This window comes from Toxorhynchites rutilus, chromosome 1, assembly GCF_029784135.1.
Source record: "Toxorhynchites rutilus septentrionalis strain SRP chromosome 1, ASM2978413v1, whole genome shotgun sequence".
Lineage (NCBI taxonomy): Eukaryota > Metazoa > Arthropoda > Insecta > Diptera > Culicidae > Toxorhynchites > Toxorhynchites rutilus.
The window spans coordinates 9,929,332-9,951,840 of record NC_073744.1 but is presented as its reverse complement, the minus strand read 5'-3'; the positions used below and the strand labels follow the sequence as shown (position 1 = coordinate 9,951,840).

General features: G+C 40.7%; 1 protein-coding gene across 4 annotated transcripts in view; it reads left to right on the top strand.

The window, feature by feature from the left end:
- The first annotated feature begins 7,242 nt into the window (after positions 1 to 7,242).
- Positions 7,243 to 22,509, top strand: part of LOC129771659 (dedicator of cytokinesis protein 1) — an 85,090-nt gene continuing 69,823 nt past the window's right edge. For 2 of the 4 annotated variants that reach the window (XM_055775562.1, XM_055775552.1), the window contains exon 1: positions 7,243 to 7,746. In XM_055775562.1, the coding sequence (XP_055631537.1) occupies positions 7,704 to 7,746 (43 nt within the window). In that variant the 5' untranslated portion in view covers positions 7,243 to 7,703. The remainder of the gene's footprint in view (positions 7,747 to 22,509) is intronic. The other 2 variants (XM_055775547.1, XM_055775540.1) reach the window with 1 other exon arrangement.

The window sequence follows — 22,509 nt, the reverse complement described above, 5'->3', positions numbered from 1 at the left end:
AAAGGTTTACTTTTCGAACTTCTGAAAACCGATCTTCACTCAGAAGCGACCGAAGATTTTGCAGTACGCACGAACCGATTTCTTGCGATCCCCGGCGAGCTTTGGATTCATCCCAAAGAAAGCATCGAGCGGAATTTTGGCACCGGTGCGTTTCGAAAACGGTGAGGTTGAGGGTGTATAATTGTCGACAATAGAAAGCCTGACCACACAACAGATGGGGTGTCGGAAGACATTTCTGCAAGTCGAAGGAAGCCGTATATACAGCCTGATCGTCCTTGGCATGTTGCACATCTTTTTTCTTCTCTGCATACACCCGCTGCGCCTGCTCTTGATGGTCACGCTGTTTTGTAAGGATGCTATCTAGTTCCTCCGATTTCGCATTTTGCTTAATAAGTATATTCAGCTTGTCGCACTCGCAGCATGTGTCTGCCTTAGGCTTCCTGAAGCTCATATTGAACTGCTTGAAGATAAGTCGAAAACTATTATAAGAAACTGAATCCAACTTATCTTCTGAGCATTTAGATTTGTACATTTCGTACAACTTTGAGATGTTTAGATCACCCGACAAATACAGCTTTGTCGACTTTTTCCTACTATAGTGAGAGGTGTAGGCAGGGTAAGACAGAATATGATTTTCAACATATTTCTTGGCTTCAGCGCTGATCGGGTTTCTGTTACAGTTGTCTCCTCGTTTATCATCAGAATTGATTCCCAAGTTATGTATTTTTTTCGATGTCAAACATTTTATTTTTTTGGATGTAACATCCATTGTTGCTAAAAACATTGCTTTGCACACTCGTACCATCCCACCCACTCCTGGGAGATAATATCTCACCGTGTACTCCCTTCTGGAATTAACAACCTAGAACAAACAAATTAAATAAGAATTGAGATATCAAAATTTGCTGGTTGTAAGCTTACTGTATGGTTGGTCACATGTGTTACAGCGATGTGGCAGCTTAGGAACTGGTTTTGGGCAGAAAATGATAGCATCAAAAAATGTTTCAAGATTTGCTTTCGTATATTTTCCTGGTACTTGTCGCCACAGTGTAGCTTTGTACAAGAACATGCTTGCTTCACACTGCGCGCTGCAACCTTGGCTCCATTGTAACGGTTGTAAGCCTTTTTCTTTTAGACTTCTGTTTTCTATCCGTTTTTGAAAAGCTGTTTGCTTTTTAGGATGTGCGAGATTCTGTTTTTCTAAGTCTTCAAAACCAGGATCATCAATTGCTGCATGTCGGGAGGATGAACTTGTACATAATAATAATGATCAGTATTTAAACTTACAAGGACTAAAAATATAAATTACCAGCGGAATTATTGCTTTGTTTGCATAACTTTAGATCAGTAGCACATTCTTTGGTATGATCTTCATCTACATACCCATTTACGGCTTCATTGCGATAGACCTCAAAGTATTCATGCACTGAAAAATCGTTCAGAAGCGTAGCATCACCTACTTTTCCAATGTAGTCTTCATCATCGCTTTCTTGAGTCCACTCTTCATCTATTAATAGCGAAGCTTCCTGCTTGTTGACCTCCATGCCGCAATCACTTTGGCGATTGAATATTGGAAGCATTCGCTCGTTACTAATAGAACTATTACTCGTTGTACGAGCTGGTGGGTTTGTTATAGCGGTGGCATACTTGTCTTTATATGGACAGGATTCCGGCGAAGGATGTTGTATTGTGGGGTTCTCAAATCGGAACCTTGCCCGATGGGTATCAGCTTTCATATCCAGCGATGTGAGCAATCTTGGATTATGAGCATGCTGTAGATGGAACTCAGATGATCTAGGCATGTTTTTATTTGCGGGAGCTAAATTGAGTGGTATACACGAGGGTACGTTTGCTGCGTCAGACACGATCGATGCAATACGGTCGCCCCGATTCACTGGTGCTAAATTCAGTGGACCGTCTTGATTGTTCGCCGCGCCACTCTTGTACGATAGATCGAGTGGCTGATCCTCCATCAAGGTCAACGACAGATCCAGAGCTGACAAAACAGATGGATTCCCATATTGTTGTTTAGGGGTGAAAGCTATGATATTCGTAAATGATACACTCGCTCTGACACTTGTATTCCGAGTACAATCTCCTGATGATGGTAAACCAGTGATCACTTCCTCGTAATGCGCTACGTCAGTAGTTTCGCAAAAAATACCTATATCAATATTTTTAGCCAGCTCTTCATTGAAAATAACCTCGCCCGCTTCTGAAAACAAAGCACATTCAGCGTATTTATAAACATGAATTGAAAATTTATCTACCCAATAACATCTGTAATCCTTGATTGTTTCCGTAATTGCACTCCATAGTGTTAATTTAGTTGAAACGTTGAAATATTTGATCACTGCAACTTCTGTAAGTAATCAGACAGTAAACAGAAAGTATGAAAAGGATGCATTCAATCAAAGGGCCTAACTTTTTATTAGATTCAATTGAAGTTCCTTTTGCATCAAAAGGGTCTATCAAGAAAATTAAACATTGTCAGTTAGGCCGTATTTTCAAGATGATTTATGTGTGTTTTTTAATGTATCCTTAGAAGTTTTTGTTAATTATTTTGATAGATGGTTGAGTTCTCAAACAAAAAATGCAATAAAAAGTTTGTTTACATTTTCGAGTTAGGCCCTTTTTATTAACCGTGGTGTATCCAACCGATTCCTTTTTTTGAGTGTAACAACCTTGACATCTTCTATCATACGTGTAACCACTGCTGTCAAATAAAACTCACTACAAGTTGAACTTCCAGAGCATAAAGGTGTTTTCTTTATTCGCTGCTGTGTAAGCCCTCGGAAGTCTTTCCACGTGTTGTCGTGCTCTTCTTTGTGCCGCTCTTTAGGTTATGGGCCCAGGCATGGAAGAAAAATCGAAAGTGTTTGCATTCGATGGAAATAATTTCCATAATTGGAAATTCCGTATGGAGACGGTGCTCGATATGCATGATCTCCTCGATTGTTTAGTTCATGACGCGGAAGAGGTCCCGGAGCTGCAAATCCAGGAGGAGGATCCGGCTGTCGTGAAAACTAATAAGGAGAAGAAGTTCACAGAACGAAAAACGAGTGAGAAGAAATGTAAATCGTTCATCGTTCAAGCAATTGATGATAATCAATTGGAGCTCATAAAGGATTGCGGAACACCGAAGCAGATTTGGAGCACGCTGAAAAACGTTTTCGAACGTCGTGGTGTAGCTGGTCAGCTGTATCTCCGGAAGAAGCTCCTCACTCTAAGATACGTGGAGGGAGTTTGCCGGATGTCGGAGCACCTCTTGCGATTCGACAAGCTATTACGCGAACTGAAGGGAAGCGGAGCGACCGTCGAGGAATCAGATGCTGTGTGTCATTTGTTGTTGACACTGCCGTCATCGTTCGATTCGGTTGTGACGGCGATTGAAACACTACCCGATGGCGTCACAATGGATTTCGTTAAGAAAAGGCTATTGGACGTCGAGTTAAAACGGCGTAATTCAGAAGCAAATGATGAAGCAAGTGGCGGTGCTGGTGACGGTGTGGCAATGGCGAGTAAACACAATAAAAAGAAAATAAAATGCTATCAGTGCGGGAAGTTCGGACACAAGAAGGCAAATTGCCAAGAATTCGATCGCGAAAATGAAAAGCAAAAAGTGAATTATCAAAACAAATCTCCGAATCCGAAAAGAGATGCACATCAGCAGAAGGCTCACGTTGGTGCACAAGAAGAACATCCGGAAATTGCTTTTGTAGCAACAAGTGATGAAGATTTAGTGCGTGTCGGTTGGTATTTAGACTCGGGAGCCACCGATCACATGTTATGTGACTCGCGATATTTTTCGGTAATGCGGCGGTTGGAACGTCCGATTGAAATTATTGTAGCAAACGGACAGAAACTGTTAGCAGATTTTTGCGGCGATGTGATTTTGTATACGGTCGTCGATGATAAAGTGAAAAAGTGCGAAGCGAAGAACGTACTCTACCTGCCGGGGTTAAGTTGCAATCTTTTCTCGGTGAAGCGAATTGCCAAAGCGGGTCTTCATGTGTGTTTTAAAGATGATAAAGCCGAAGTGAAGATGAATAGTAACGTGGTTGCTGTTGGGCGACTGTATGGAAAACTTTACGAACTAGACATTTTTTGCAAACGGAGTGAAATGGGGACAGCTATGTTTTCAGGAAAAGTGTCCCGAAATGCAATGCTTTGGCACCAGAGGTTCGGCCATGTCGGCTGTGATAGTTTGCGTGAATTAGTGAAGTGCGAGATGGTTGATGGACTGAATCTGTCGAACTTCGATGCAGATACAGTTACTTGCGAACCGTGTTTGTCCGGGAAGATTGCAAAGTTACCGTTCACTTCCGGCAAAGAAAGACGATCAACGCGACCGTTAGAACTTATACATAGTGATGTATGTGGACCAATGACCCCCCGCACCTGGAATGGTAAGCGATTTTTCGTTTCCTTTATTGACGATTTCACGCATTTCACGATCATTTACTTGATGTCAACGAAGAACGAAGTAATTGATTGTTTTCGGGAGTATGAAGCTCTTGTCAGGCCTCATTTCGGCAGCAAAATTGTACGCCTTCGGACGGATAACGGTGGAGAATTCGTGAATGAAGAGATGCGCACGTTTTGTCGGAACAAAGGGATTTCTATGGAGTTGACGGTTCCCTACACGCCGGAGCAAAACGGTGTATCTGAGCGGATGAACCGTACGCTGATGGAGAGGGCCAGGGCATTGTTGGCTGAAAGTGGATTTAGTAAGGCAATGTGGGGTGAAGCTGTATACACCGCCACGTATTTGACAAATCGTTGTCCAACATCAGCGGTGACAGAAAAGAAGACTCCGTATGAACTTTGGACCGGTCGAAAACCGGACGTATCGAAGCTAAAAATTTTTGGAAGTGCCGCGTATTTGCATGTTCCAAAAGAACTCAGGTTGAAGCTGGACTCAAAGTGTAAGAAAATGTACCACGTTGGGTACACTGTGAATGGTTACCGACTATGGGACGAAGCGCGACAGAAGATAGTTATTGGTAGAGATGTAGTGTTCGACGAATCTAATATTTTCGGTGAGAAACTTGAAGAGAAACCGAGTGTTCAGAAGAAAAGGCAAGTGGTATTTGAAGAGACGATCGATCGAGATAGTGCAATTCCAGACGAACTTGAAGACGACGTGTCAGATGAAGGTGAAGATTCAGGAGAGGAACAGCCTGATGAACAGGAACAAGCATCTGTGCGTCGTAGTGGTCGAGATATACGAAAACCGGTTTGGCATGATTGTTACGAGTTATGTGAAACGGCCATGTGTGCTGAAAGCTTTGTTGAGGATCTGCCGACTACAGTGGATGGTCTTAAGCAGCGGTCCGATTGGGTTCAATGGCAAGCTGCTATTTCCGATGAAAAAGAGTCTCTTAACAAAAACAAAACTTGGGTTATTGCAACACCACCTCCAAGTAAGAATATCATTGACAGTAAATGGATATTCAAAATTAAGCGAAATGATGTAAGCGGAGCCGACCGTTTTAAGGCTAGGCTTGTGAGAGGATTCTCTCAGCGCAAAGGTTATGATTACGAGAGTACTTACGCACCAGTGGCCAAACACACAACATTGCGTGTATTATTGGCTATCGCCAATCAAAAAGGGATGCATCTTCACCAGCTTGACGTGAAGACTGCATTTCTCAACGGTGTGCTCGAACAAGATATATACATGCGCCTACCAGAGGAATTCGGTGCAGGAAATCTAGTTGTCAAGCTGCTGAAGTCTATTTATGGCTTAAAGCAGGCATCCCGTGCTTGGAATTCCAGATTTGATGATTTCATTACGAGCCTTGGCTTCAGGCGTAGTAAAGTAGATAACTGTTTGTATACCGCGATCGTTGCAAAAGAGGAAGTGTATTTGATCATATATGTAGATGATATTTTGATCGCTAGTCGGTCTATGAATAATATCAAGAATCTAAAAGTCAAATTGAAGGACGAGTTTAAAATGACCGACATGAACGAGATCAGCACATTCCTGGGATTAACGATAGAGAGGCATAGAGATGAAGGCATTCTGAAAATAAGTCAGCGGAAGTATTTGGAAAATCTTCTAGCTCGTTTCGGCATGGCTGATTGCAAGCCAAAGCAAACTCCGTTGGAGGCAGGCATCAAACTTGAGAAGTGTAAAGATCCAACGAAGTACACTACCCAGCCGTATCGAGAGTTGATTGGTTGCCTGACTTACGTTACCGTAACGTCCAGACCTGACTTATGTGCCGCTGTCAACTATTTGAGTGCGTTCCAAACCTGTGCAAGTGATGATCATTGGAATCACGCTAAACGTATTTTACGATACATTAAAGGAACTTTGAACTTAAAGCTGGTGTACGAACGAAGCGAAACGTGCAAGATTATCGATGGATTTGCCGATTCCGATTGGGCAAGCGACATCTGTGATCGAAAATCAACATCGGGTCTTATATTTCGAGTTTACCAAGCGAACGTATCCTGGCTAACGCAGAAGCAGAAATCAGTAGCATTGTCATCTACCGAAGCGGAATACGTTTCACTGAGTATAGCTGTTAAAGAAGCGCTGTGGCTGCGAATGCTGTTACAGGACTTTCATATCGACATCACGGAGCCCGTCACAATCCGTGAAGACAATCAAGCGTGCATCAGTATTGCTGAAGAAGACAAGCCTATCAAGCGACTGAAGCATATTGACGTGCGATACCATTTTGTACGCGAAGAAATCCAGAGAAGAACAATCCAGTTGAAGTATGTGGCGTCGGAAGACCAAATATCCGATATAATGACTAAAGGACTTCCAAGACCACAATATGAGAAGCTGCGAAGCCTGCTAGGGTTATCGGCTTGAAGGGGGGTATTAACCGTGGTGTATCCAACCGATTCCTTTTTTTGAGTGTAACAACCTTGACATCTTCTATCATACGTGTAACCACTGCTGTCAAATAAAACTCACTACAAGTTGAACTTCCAGAGCATAAAGGTGTTTTCTTTATTCGCTGCTGTGTAAGCCCTCGGAAGTCTTTCCACGTGTTGTCGTGCTCTTCTTTGTGCCGCTCTTTACTTTTGACATGTTGCTCTAGATTTCTAAGTTCAATTCAAATTTAACGCTATTTATTTTTATTGGCAACACTGAAACAATCGGATTTGTTCGCCGTCAACGCGAATTGCCACACGCAATGCCAGTCCGCCAGTCTTTGCTTTGGAAACTCTCTAGCATTATGTTCTCTCTCTTCGGTGGAAGCGCTACGCGAAGCAAAACTGTAAACATTCGATGTGTTGCTTTGGTGCTGTTCGAGCGTGTTTTCATTTTTGTGCTGCGTAGTGCTTTTTCCGTCTGTGTCATCCGCGCGCACACACACGTTTGTATCATGCTGCTCGCTCACTCCTACGAGCAACAGCCGGGCATAACCCCGCGACGATGGTAGCCGTCTCGTGCGTAACCGTTTTGCCGAGAGTTGCTAGCAGTAGTGTTTCAGCAGCGGTAGCGGCGATTGTGTTCCGTGAAACATAAAGAAGACGAGAAAAAAAAAAATGTGAGAAAAGAAATAGAGGCGAATACAGATGCAAGCGAAAGCGGAAAAAAAAACTTTAATAATTATAGCATTTTTCTCGCCTACTGAGTGAGTGCATCGGTGACGAAGACGACGACTGTAGTCAGTATTTTGTGAGGTTGATAAGATTTCCCGTTGCGTTTGTCACGAGATAAGTTCGGGAAAATGACCGTGTGGAAAAAAAGCGTTGCGAAAATGCTCGCCATCGGTAAGAATGGGTTTAATTTTTTTTTGGTTGCATGTTGTATACGAGTGTGTAGGGGGGAAAGTGGATGAATTAAAAGGCAAATATAAAAACGCTCAGCTTTACGGCAGAAGTGCACGGAAGAATAAAAGTAATCTGATCTGTGTTTATGGTGACGAAGTTAGAGAGGAAGAGAAACGTGGAAACGGGGCGATGTGTGTGATTTGTTGTTGGTTATTTTTGAAACGTTGATCTCAGTATGAGCGGAAGGAAAGTGAGTCAAATCAAGGTTTTGAATTTTTTTTTATAAATCCCGATTTTGATTGATGTCGGAGGGGAATATGGGTTGCGTATATAGGTATCTAGAACATATTCTTGGATAAATGAAAAGAGTCACCAACTGATACGCCATCGAATGAGAATGGATCTCGGATAACTTCCAGAAATTGCAAACAACATTTTATCGGATGAAATCATTTATCAGAAATTAGGTCCCCGCCGCTGAGATAGAGGCGCACTCCGCCCCAGTGTATGAAGGTGAGAAAAACCTCCAGCACCGCCAAGGGAAGCAACATCAACACGAACAAAAACAAGTTTCCAACTACCTCAAACCTCCATCAAGGGGGGAGATGTTTACTTCATTCCATGATGCTCTCGAAGGTGTGCGCGTGTTCGTGAAAAACTAGTTAGCGTGTTAGTGCCTATAATACAAATAATAACAAACAAACAAACAAACAAAAACATCGTTTGTTTGTGACACACATCTGCGAGGGTGATGATGATGATGGTGGGACGAAAAAATGTGCAAATTTTCGCTTGATTTAGGGCAAATTTTGCATCGGCGACAAATCCACGGATACATTCAAATTCAATCCCAAATTCAAAACACACAAAAGGAAGAATGGCTCGTTATGCTATCCGCAATCTGGCACGTACGCGAACCGCATGGCAGCGAAAGCGACACTCCGCACCCAAGAAGGCAGGGAAGAATATTTTCGCTAACATAGCCAACTTACATTTTATGATTCACTGCAAGTCGCCAAGGCGACAACGGCGGCGGACGCGGCGCTGTTTTCCTGGAAATGCGTCTGTATCACACACAGGTCTCACGTGGGCCGAGAAAGTGTTAAGGCGGATTGGATTGAACGCTTTTTTTTCTTGCTGCGAACAAATTTTCCGATGAAACTTGGCCTAAGAAATCGAAACGGTAACGGTATATAAACGGAACGAAAACAGTGAGTATTCTTGTAACATTTTATTTCGGATGAACAGAAATAGGCGATTCTGGTAAACTGGGTACTGGTGAATCCTGGGAATTGATAGCGAATGATTTTCTGAGTTGTAATCACTTTCCAAAAACAGTTTGATTTCTTTTTTTTTTCTCAAATTTCGTATACACTCTGTCCAATTTCTATAAGGCCCCCTTGAATATGTTTCGTTGTTGTAGCGTACCGCATACTTACCGGTGTTCCTAATGCGCTCGGTAAAATGGGCAATCCCATAAGCCGTTATACGAATTAACGATCAAATGTATCGGAAGATAAATAATAAATTAGGGTCATAACTTTTGGGGCTCGTACAATAGATTCCAGCGTAAATAATGAAATATGCGGATTAAGTTAACAATATAATAATAGTTTCTTATTAAGCAAAAATATAAACGTCTTAACGCAACGAAATGATTCACAGAGTGAGGGAAAGAAACTTCTACCACATTGACAGTTAGTTAGCAGTGTTGCCGTGATCATTGATACCTTCAACACTCCTCCTCAATTATCACGAACTCCGGCGAAACCCAGCATTCTTGTGAACTTACGGGTCTTAATCGGTCCCAATGGTTAGGATAATGTCAATGCTAGAGTTATTCAAGATTGCTTTCATGTCATCGATCACATCTTGCTGGACCTTATTAATAAATCTTTGCTAACTGGGCATGTGCCTAAGGTGTGGAAGGAATCTTTAACAATTCCAATTCAAAAGGTTGCTGGAACGATTAAAGCCGAAGAGTTTCGTCCCATCAATATGTTGCACACGCTAGAGAAAATATTAGAAGTAGTCGTTAAAGGCCAGCTGCTGGAATATTTAAATTGCAATGCTTTGCTAATACCAGAACAATCGGGATATCGGGAAGGTCATTCCTGTGAAACCGCATTGAACTTGGTATTAGCAAAATGGAAAGAGAAACTAGAGTGCAAAGAGAATATCATTGCTGTTTTTTTGGATCTAAAACGCGCTTTCGAAACAATTTCTAGGCCCTTGTTGTTGAACACGATTAAGCGCTTTGGATTTACGAGTACTGCATATAAATGGTTCGAAAGCTATTTAAATGACAGAACTCAACGGACTATTTTTAATGATACAATTTCGAATCCCCTAGGGAATAATCTTGGAGTACCTCAGGGAAGTGTATTAGGGCCCCTTTTATTTATTATGTATATCAATGACATGGGAAGAGTTTTACGATTTTGTGATATCAATCTTTTTGCAGATGATACTGTGTTATTCATTGCAGCTAATGATTTAGATCAGGTCGTTTTACATTTGAATGGAGATTTACATTCTTTAAGTAGATGGTTGAAGTATAAGCAATTGAAATTGAACATAAGTAAAACTAAATATATGGTAATCTCGCGAAATCGTTTAAATGAAAACGTCTCCATCGTTATTGATAATGAGACTATTGATCGAGTTCGGGACATTAAATATCTTGGCGTGATTATTGATGACAAACTCAAGTTCAACACTCACATTGACAATGTCATCAAGAAAATTGCCAAGAAGTATGGAATCTTATGTCGATTGAAAAACGATTTAACTATTTGCAGCAAAATACAGCTATACAAATCAATCATCTCTCCTCATTTAGACTTTTGCTCTTCCATTTTATTTTTAGCCAATGACACACAAATATCGAGATTACAGCGCTTGCAAAACAAAATAATGCGGTTGATACTAAAATGTAACAGATTCACTTCCTCATCTTTAATGTTGGACGCTCTGCAATGGTTATCCGTGAAGCAAAGAATTGTTTATTTAACTATGGTGTTCATTTTTAAAGTAATTAACGGTTTGCTGCCTCGATATTTGTGTGATCGAGTTGAAAGAGGAAGTGACTTTCATAGTTATAACACTAGAAACGCGAATGAGATAAGAACACCTAATTTCTTGTCATGTGCTTCACAAAATTCGTTGTACTTCAAAGGAATAAATGTGTTCAACTCGATGCCAAGACATATTAAATGCGCAACAACACTTACAGAATTTAAGAGGCACTGTATTTCACATGTAAAAGCTGTGTTCTCTTAACAGCTGAACGAGTTTTTGTTTATTTTTATGACGAAGATCTTTACTGACGAAGTTTTATACGAACGGATAATTTAATGTGGACAATTTTTTTGCAGTTTGTTTTCAATATTTTCAATGAATCTGACGAAGTTTTTGAACGGATTATATTATGTAGATTATTTAATTTTTTTTAAATCATCTTTTTTAAATTTGTATTGATCTCTATTATGTCTGTCATGATCTTGGTGATGATGGACTATTTTTATTTTTATTTTGTCGTTCTTATAGTTGTATTAGTTTAAAAAAAAATAAAAGTAGTCTACAAAAGTTTGAGCGTCGCGCGCGAGACACAGATATAAAGGATATTAAATTGAAAGTTATTTTAAGTGCCGGTCTAGGAATTTTTCGTAAAGGAAATTTTCTCGATTTCTCTGAATGAGGGTATTCAAAGTCAATCTAAAACAAGGCTGGCGGTTGGACTTGTGCTCTGGTGGACCACTTGGCTGCAAGGGCCTCGTCGGGACCGTATCGGCTCTGTGGCGGACATGACTGAGTATTGGCTTTTTTGGACATTGCAATTTTTTGAACTTATATCTGTAAATAAAATCAGTTCGTTTTTCATGTTTGCTAAACTGATTTCAATGTTGAAAAAAAAAATTATCTTTTAGATAACTCGTCTTGCTCAAACCTCTGTAGGGGAAGGAGGCGGGACCATCATCATCATCATCATCTAGTAAGTCAGCTATCATTTCCTCTGTTGGACAGTACTCCAATTGCAAAACTTTGTTATCACATAGCTCCTTGACGTAACATTGCCTCGTGTCAATATGTTTCGACCGACGGCTTACCCGTTCAGATCCGACTAATTTTATACAGCTCTGATTATCCTCTAGTATGGCTAGTGCTCCGGTGTGAGGTTCTCCAAGATCACGTAGTAAGTTCAACAACCACACTGCTTCTTGACTGGTTTCACTAAGAGCCATGTACTCGGCCTCCATCGAAGATAGAGTTACGCTGCCTTGCAATCTGCTAGCCCAAGAAATAGCACCTCCTGAGAGAAGAAACACCAACCCTGTTGTAGATTTGCGGGATTTCTGGTCACCCGCCCAGTCTGCGTCTGAATAACCGATCAAGTTGCTGTTTACGTCGCCGTATTCCAGACAATAACTCTTCGTGCCCAATAGATAGCGTACTACACGTTTTGCTACCACCCAGTCAGCCTCTGTTGGAGCACTAACGCTCCTTCCCAGTATGGATGTACAAACTGCGATGTCTGGTCTTGCACAAACCGCGATGTAAAGAAGAGCTCCGATTAGACTTCTATATATGGAAACATCAGTGAACGTTGGACTCTCGATCGATGTTTTCCTATAATCTTCCTTCATTGGTGTTTTCGCTGCTTTAGCATTGCTCAATCCAAAACGTTCAGCTACTCGCTCAATGTATCCTTGCAACGAGATTCCATAATTTCCATTCGACTTGCTTACTTCTAAACCCAGGAAATAGTTTACTTCTCCAAGATCTGTCATATCGAACTCCTCCTTAAGGCATTGGTGAACTGATTCGATTTCTGCTACACACGGACATCCAACCAGAATATCGTCGACATACACTAGGCAATACACACGTTTACCATTGGCTACTTTAGTGGACAGACACATATCATATTTACCTTGAACAAAACCAAGTCTAATCAATACAGCCTGTGGTCTGTGGTTCCAGCAGCGCGCCGATTGTTTCAAGCCGTAAATGCTTTTGGCTAATTTACAGACATAGTGCTCTCTAATCTTGACCTCAAATCCGGGCGGCTGCTTTTGTACAAATTCTCATCCAGTGGTCCATAAAGGTATGCAGTCTTAACATCAAAATGCTTGAGCTTCAACTTTTGCTTGCTCGCAACTGCCAAAAATGTACGTAGGGTGGTATGCTTCGTTACAGGAGCGAAGATCTCATCGTAATCTTCTCCGTATTTCTGGCTATAGCCACCAGTTCCCAGGTACCATTGACAGCATGTGATTTTATCTCGTCTTCCATAGCCCTTTTCCATTCAGCACAATCGTTTCGACTCAATGCTTCTCGCAATGTTCTCGGTTCCTCATGACCTTCCGTAGGTAAACGGTTTGCAGTAAATGCTTCCTCGATAAGTCTCTTTGGTGGAATCCCTTTACATCCTCTAGTAGAACGACGTCCAATTTCTTCAACGTCGAATCCATGGAACGAAACACTTCCATCCGACGTATTCTCGTACATAGACTCGTCTAGATCGCATCCTTATTCTTGTGGTTGATCAGTCGCGCAATTTTCTTCCGATGGTTCATCAGTATTATTTATATTAGCAGCCTGCTTGTTCAACGAAGTTTCAATAGTCATGGTTTCAATATTTGGAATTTCCTCTGCTATATCAGTGTCAGCAAATGGCTCGACCTCCATGTTCTCGCACGATCTCGCTATAGGCTCTATAAATTTCGCGTCTCTACTTATACGAACTTCGTTTGTTTTCGGGTCTAAGAAACGATAAGATTTCCTTCCTTCAGCATACCCGATAAATATCATTTTTACCGCTTTCATGTCGAATTTCTTTCGCATTTCTTTTGGTACACAAACAAATGCCTCACATCCAAAAACTCTGAGGTGGCTGTACGATGGTTTCTTATCATGCCACATTTTGTAGGGAGTCTTCTCGATCGTTGAAGATGGCAGCCGATTTTGTAGGTAATTTGCTGCACATATGGCTTCTGCCCGGCTATTCAAGAAAATATCCATAACTGGCACGTTTCCGATGAGGCGTCTTTGTCTGATCATAGACACATTATTTTTGAATGGAATGGTGGCATGGAAGTTCAGAGAGAATACCGAGATCCCAAAAAAACCAATTGGGATCGGTATGCACTTGAACTCGAGTCTAAAACTCTAAACTCAAAAATAAGGTCGATTCAACAGATTGAATCAGCTACAAAAGAATTAAATGAAACGATAATCTCTGCCTACAACAGTAATTGCCCACTGAGAAAAGTTTCTTCGACAAGAAACGTTCCTTGGTGGAATAAAAGGCTCGAACGGCTTCGCAAAACGGCGCGTAAATTGTTCAACAGAGCAAAAATTACCTCGGACTGGTCTCAATATAAGAGAGCCCTAACTGAGTACAGTAGAGAACTGAGACGATCTAAACGAAAATCCTGGGTATATAACTGCGAAAGCATTGAAAATACCCCAATCGTTGCTAGACTCAACAAGACTTTGGCAAAAGACCACTCGAACGGGCTTGGATCGCTTAAAAAGGACGACGGTTCGTTCACAAAAACCCCCTCAGAAGTACTAGACTTACTGATGAAGACTCACTTTCCGGGATCTACATCTGTCCACTCGGACACAAATCCTGGCTATAATGGCGACACAATATGCTCTCGAAGGCGTCTCATAGGACCCGAAAGTGCAAAGGATGTCGCTAACATAGTTGCTGGGTTAGTCTTCACGAGGGCCAGAGTAGCAAACGCGGTGAGATCCTTTCTACCTTACAAATCTGCAGGTGCAGACGGGATTTTTCCAGCCTTGATTCAAAATGGAGAATCAAAACTAATTCCGTCTCTAATCGAGATCTTTAAGGCAAGTCTGATACTAGAGCACATTCCTTTGATATGGAGACTTGTGAAAGTAGTTTTCATCCCAAAAGCGGGAAAACGCGACAAATCACTTCCAAAGGCTTTTAGACCAATTAGTTTATCATCAATACTGTTGAAAACTATGGAAAAAGTATTATATGAATACATAAAGTCTGTATTCATGTCCAAACACCCACTATCCAAATACCAGTTTGCCTACCAATCAGGCAAATCCACAATAACAGCACTACACATGCTTGTGACAAAAATTGAAAAATCTCTCTTGTCAAAAGAAACCGCATTATGTGCGTTTCTTGACATCGAAGGTGCTTTTGATAATGCTTCTTATCTATCAATGGCACAGGCAATGAGAAGAAGACACTTTGATAACTGTATAGTCGAATGGATCCATGGCATGCTCACACAAAGAAAAATCACCTCGGAGCTGGGCGGGTCGTCTAATTATGTGATTGCAACAAAAGGTTGCCCACAAGGTGGCGTTCTATCACCTCTCCTTTGGTCACTAGTAGTTGACGACCTTCTGACAAGTTTAGAGGCAAAAGGTTTTGAAATTGTGGGCTTCGCCGATGATCTAGTCATAATGATACGAGGCAAGTTCGACGACGTGATATCGAGTAGAATGCAGATGGCCTTAAACCTAACACAAAATTGGTGTACCACAGAAGGTCTGAGCATAAATCCCTCGAAAACAACAATTGTTCCATTCACCAAAAAGAAAAAACAGCATCTGCAGTCTGTATATCTTGGGGGAGTGGAAATAAAATGCAGCGCTTCAGTGAAATATCTAGGTGTTATCCTAGATGCTAAACTCAACTGGAATGCACACTTAGATGCAATAATCAGTAAGGCCAATACAGCCCTATGGGCATGTTCTAAAATGATAGGAAGAACATGGGGTCTTAAACCAAAAATGGTAATGTGGGTCTACACTGCCATTGTGCGGCCCAGAATAACCTATGCCTCATTAGTCTGGTGGCCAAAGACCAAGGAGACTGTAGCTACAAAAAAGCTGAACAAACTCCAACGACTAGCATGCATTGCAATTACTGGAGCAATGCGAAGCACACCCTCGAAGGCACTGGAGGCTATCCTTCACTTGCTACCTCTGAACCAACATGTTCAGCTAGAGGCTAAGAAAAGCGCTCTAAAGCTTAAACAATGGAAAAAAATACTAGACGGAGACAAAATTGGTCACTTGAGCATCCTGAATCTCTTACCCGTAGGACCATCCTCAGAGATGAACAGTGATTGGATGGAACCTAGGACTAACTACGACATTCCATACAGTGTAATCGAGCCTTCTCGTTCAATATGGAATGAAGGCGGTCCCAGTGTTCGTAACGGTTCAATCATGTTCTACACTGATGGGTCAAAAATGGGAATCAGAACAGGTGCTGGAGTGTATGGTCCCAGAACAAAAATCTCTGTAGCTATGGGAAACTGGCCAACAGTTTTTCAAGCAGAAATAGCTGCGATAATAGAATGCTCAAATGTCTGCCTTAAAAGAAAATATAGACATGCTAACATCTGCATATTCTCAGACAGTCAAGCGGCACTTAAAGCTCTAAATGCTTTTAAATGCTCCTCAAAAATTGTCTGGAAATGCATTCTCCTCTTACGGCAACTAAGTCGGATAAGTTCGGTACAACTGTACTGGATTCCTGGCCATTGTGGAATAGAGGGAAACGAGCGAGCAGATGAACTTGCCAGGAACGGCTCAAGCTCACCTTTCACTGGTCCAGAACCTTTCTGTGGAATATCTGACTGTGTGTTGAAAGGTGAGCTGAAGAACTGGGAAGACCGGGAAGTATTAGCCAACTGGTTGGCGGTACAACTTAACCAGTCAAAAAATTTATCACGCCGAGTATTAAAATTACTCAACAATTGCTGAGTCTTAATAAGAAAGACTTAGGCACAATCACAGGCCTTATAACAGGACACTGTCCGAGTAAATACCATCTCAAAAACATAGGTTTAGTGCAAGATGATATTTGTCGTTTTTGTTATACCGAAAGTGAAACCTCGGAACATTTGCTCTGTAATTGTGGAGCTCTAACTAGACGCAGACTGCAATACCTTGATAAGGCTATTTTTGAGCCCAAGGAAATTTGGTCTGCGTCGCCGATCAGGATTATAAAATTTATCAAACAGAGTATTCCTGATTGGCACCTATCTCGCTATAGCATTCAGTCTACTTCTTCATCAATAAGTAGTAGGTAAGCTTGAAGCGGAGTACAAAAAAAAATGGGATATACCACAATAGTTCAGAATAATGGACGCAGTGGTTCACATCCAACAGGGGGAAAAAATGGCTTCTGCCCAGTACTGCTTACCTAACCCCGCTTCTGCTAGCAAGTATCTGGCCATTTCCATTTCGTATCTGTTCTTCCTTTCTGCACGTCCATTCTGCTGAGGTGAATAAGGGGCTGTCAATTGATGTAAGATACCATTATCACTAAAAAACTTTCTCAATTCTAAATTACAAAATTCCCCTCCACCATCCGTTCGGATCACCTTTGGAAAATGCCCAAATTGTGTTTTCAACAAAGCACAATATTCTTTCACCTTGTCTGCAGCTTCAGATTTAGGCTTCAAAGGGTAAATCATCGTGTATTTACTGTAGTCGTCCACCATCGTCATATAGAACCTGTTTCCGCCTGGCGTCGTAACTTCCATCGGACCTCCTAAATCCGAATAAACAAGATCACCTACTGCAGAAGATTTACTTTCCGATTTCTTAGGGAATGGTAAACGGCTCATTTTCCCTAGACAGCAAATCTCACAAACACACTTAACACTGCATTTCCTCATTTTCAGTCCAAATCCCAAATCATCACGTACGATTTTATTCACAGCGTCAAAGTCTCGATGGCCGAAGCGTCGATGCCATAAATGTTCACACAATTTTGAATGTCCGACTTCAACAGTCATAGCTTGTTCCGGAAACTGTTTCAAGCGATACAAACCACCGCTCCTTTCACCAATCAACATCACTTCGTCGTTTTTCGTGACTTGGCAGCCCTCACTGTCAAACGAAATGTTGTATCCCAGATCGCAAATTTTGCTTACTGAGAGAAGATTACCAGCAAGTGTTGGCACATGGTACACATCCTTCAGCTGAACCGTCATCTTCACACCACTGCCAGTCATAGATACTAGCTTTCCGTTTCGAGCACCATCAGATTTAATTTTTGTTCCATCCGCCAGACAAATTTCCGGCTGCTTTGCAGGATCGATACCGGACAAAAGATTTGCGTTGTTTGTCATATGAGATGTGGCGCCGGAGTCCAAATACCACCGACCTGTGCTACAAGTATCCATAACAGCCAAACACATCTCGATACCAGTCGAAACTTCCGCAGCAAGATTCACCTTCGCATCTTTCTTCTGGACATGTCGTGCTTTATCCAACTTCGGGCAATCACGTCTGAAATGCCCTTCCTGATGACAGTGGTAACACTCACCTTTCTTCTTCTTCATTTCGGTCGTATTCGAATAACCACTGGCTGTCTTTAACACTTTCTCGTCACTCATACCGCTTCCGCATTCCAAACGCCGCCGATACTCTTCACGAAGTTTGCTTTTCACAAATTCAACTGTAAGCTCGGCGTCCGGGCGATTTTCGATGACATTGACGAGGGTGCCGTATGACGGAGGAAGACTAGACAGCATCAACGCCATGAATTGCCGATCCTTGAGCCCTTCGTTCATCATTTCCAGGCGGTTCTGAAGGGCCGTCATTGAATTAAGATGCTCTGGAAGGTTACCTTCTTCAGGTAGTCGTAAGGAACACAATTTCCTCAAAATAAACAATGCGCTGCTAAGTGAAGCTGCTTCGTGAATATTTCTAAAAGAAACCCACATTGCCTTAGCGGTTGTCTTCCGGATGATGTGTACTAGCTGACTATCCTCAACAGCCAACCCGATCATGGCACGTGCTTTCCCGTCGTTCAAAAGCCAGGCCGCATCGGTTATTTCAGGCTTGGGGTTAGTCACAAACTCCGACAATCCTTCCTTAAACAGAAGTAGTTCCATTTTAAACCGCCACGTATCGAAATTCTCATTGTTCAATTTTTCTACTATCACTCTAGCATCCGCCATTTTAGCCAACTCGCAACAAAAAGGCTTACTTCTCGATAACGGGAAAAAAAATGCTCAAATGTTCACAAACTTATTACGTTTTTCACTATTCTACACTGGGCCCATAACCTTTTGGGGCTCGTACAATAGATTCCAGCGTAAATAATGAAATATGCGGATAAAGTTAACAATATAATAATAGTTTCTTATTAAGAAAAATATAAACGTCTTAACGCAACGAAATGATTCACAGAGTGAGGGAAAGAAACTTCTACCACATTGACAGTTAGTTAGCAGTGTTGCCGTGATCATTGATACCTTCAACAATAACTATTAGTGATCTGGAAGCCAACACACGTATATTTATTCTCTAAATCTATATCAAACTCCGAAGTATACCGTGAAGTGTGAAAACATAAAAGTTGTAACACAGTTAGAATTTCAACAAGATATTTTCGTACAAGCGTATAAAACATGCGTCAATTTCGTTCAAAAGAGTCGCATGTTTATTGGGCTTCACTAGCGGCCCAATAAGTTAAGTTATTGGAATAGCTTTGCTGTTGCACTCGAACAGACTCAATGTTTCTTTTGTATTCCAAATGTCTCTATGTCTAAAACTTCTACACTTTCTCTGCGATCAATTGTTGCTCTTTCAATTTGACTTTAACATTCAACTCTACTCTCTCTACTCTCTACTCTGTACTCTCTCTATTCTCTCTACTCTACTTACTCTGCCTACTCTCTCTACTCTCTACTTTCTCTACTCTGTACTCTCTCTACTCTCTCTACTCTCTATTCACTCTACTCTCTCTACTTTCTACTCACTCTACTTTCTCTACTCTCTCTACTTTCTCTACTCTCTCTACTCTTTACTCTCTACTCTCTATTATCTCTACTGTCTAATCTATACACTTTCTACTCTCAACTCTGTACTCTCTCTACTCTCTATATTCTCTACTCTCTACTCTGTACTCTCTCTACTCCGTACTCTCTCTACTCTTTACTCTCTACTCTCTACTTTCTACTTTTTCTACTCTCTACTCTCTACTTTCTACTTTTTCTACTCTCTACTCTGTACTCTCTCTACTCTTTACTCTCTACTATCTCTACTGTCTACTCTGTACTCTCTCTACTCTATCTACTCTCTACTCTCAACTTTCTACTCTCTACTCTCTATTCTCTACTCTAAAAAAAAAGAAAAACGTTCACACAATCACATACACGCACAAACGAACACATGCACACACGCGAACGCGCAAAGTCTCACACACAAAAAACACATCGCATCTGCTGACTGCTCCATCTCTCACACTGTTTTTGTATATATCAATCAACCAAAACACACACTCCCATACACGCACACGAACACACAAACACGCACATGCACACGCAACCGAACATACGCAAACGAACACACGCACACACGCAGACCCGCACGGTTTTATTTATAGTAGGAATATGGTAATTTCAGCTGTACCGTTTCTATATGACCATTTCTAAATTTATAAGTATTTTCAATGAAAAATTCAAAATAATCGGCAGATTTACATTTCAATAAATGGTAACACTGCTATTTCGGTTAATAATGTGGAAAATTCGTATTTACCAAAATTTGCGGAACCGATTCGTCGATATTTTGCCATGTCTAAGAAATTGCGGCCTTGAGCTCATCAACCGTGGTGTACCATTTTCCCTCGGCGTAGATTCTGCGTACAAGGATCCACCAAAGATTTTCAACAGACTTTTGAAAAACGAGAGAGCCAGTCCAATAAGTGAGGTTTTTGATACTTAATCCATTGTTTTGCTGGTATGAGGAGCGTCATTTGGGCTTAATTAGGACTAAACATATAGCTCTTCTAGGCCCGTAGGAAATATCTATATACCTCGAATAATTGTATCATATTTATTCTCACCCGTTTACACCTATTTTCACGTGAATAAATCCATCTATAGCTATAGATCTCCCTAATGTAAACCCGCCATAAGAGAGAGAGTTGTAACACCATAAAATGGCAATTGAGACCACTGGCCCAAACACGATCATTATGATTGATTATGTATAATATTGATTTGTTGATTTTTTAAATATAAGATAATAACTGTAAAGTTTTTCCAACATTGCAGAACTGGTTTTTGTAATTCTAACATTCACAATTGGTGGACCAGACCCGAATCAGGACGATCATTATAACGAATAAGGCCATTGTTTTTGTTTTTCCTTTTTACGTAATAGATATTTTCAGCGGTATTGTTTTGAAGATATACTTTGAATGAAAGAATATTTAAAAGTGATAATAAATTTCAAACAAGGAAAACTAGTCTATCATCGCAAAGCATTCACAAGGTACTATTTTCAAATTCTTCTCTAGTTTTTTTTCCATGATTTTGATATCCGTCTAAAGAAAATCTGAATCACTTTTGGCTTTTGGAAAATTCTTTGAAACCAGTCAGTTTCATTTGAAGATTATGCTTCTGACCGACGATGCTTCTGAGGATTAAATTTCAGAATGCCATATGGGAGTAGCTCAGATTATACTGATCGAGAGGTGGATAATTCGGGTTTGTTCTGAGGCATAGAATATATTATTCATCAAAACTGTAGAAACGTTTCTGAAAATGATTCAAACCTTGACCTATACTAAATATTTCTCACTATTCAAGTGAGTAAGATAGAGTTAAGAACAATAGCATGCGAGATGTCGATTATTAAACGTAATAGTCATGTTTTACCTCTAGAGTAATTTATAGAAAGAGAAAATAATATAACATTCTCATATGTTCAACAACTAGATTATTCCCGAGCAACCAAGTAATCCTCCTGATCTTTGAACCAGCATTTGATTCAGCGAACTAACGCACCAAACAAATGAATCATGGGATGATCCCGAATAGTTGGCATTGAAATACCGAATTATCGACGTATAATCGCAAACTTGTCATTCTAAAACATACGTTTAGTTAAATGGAAAATTATCTCATACACTGTATTAATTTTACCTACGTAACGTTCAAACGTTCGAAATTATGCAACCGACATAACGTTCAAACGCCTGAAATTATGCAAGCGACATGTCTCTTATAAACGGGAATGAAAACTTTCACTTCACGGAGTTTATTTCAACACGTAACTGTCCGTGACACAAAAAGATTAAGGGGGGACCCCTGTCTGGAAGGTCGGAAAATAATAAATTTTCGTTTGATTTTTTTTCCGACGTTACGATGTTTAAAGTGAAGTGTTCGTGTATTTTGGTTATTATTTAAGGTATATTTGAAGATGTATTTTCCATTTCTGAGTGCACGAATAATGATTATGACGCTGTTGACAGCTGGATGCGTAGATGCTGTCTGAAAATCGGTACCTTGCTGGTGGTATCTCTCTAAATAGCGATTTTTAAAAAATCTAAAAAATTAGATATCTAAAAAACTGCTATGTAACGTCTTAGATAATTCATTTTTACATGCTGATAAAAAATTTCAGTCGAATCGGTCGAGTAGATCCTGAGATATCGATACCACCAGTTGAAATAACATGGTTTCGAGAAAAACGCGTTTTAAAATTCGTACAGCAATACTATATGACGAATTTCATGCCAACTCGTCTTAGGAGTTGGCAGCACCATCTCAGATAGTACTGAAACGTTGTGGGTGTAAAGACAAGGATCATTTAAGTAACTTTGCATACTTGAAATATTCGAAAAACAATTAGACTACTTTTTGAAAAAGCCAAATTTTTTTCTCTTAATTTTTTACAAAAATATATAACTTAAAGACTATGATACCTACAAAATTGTTGTCAAAGGGT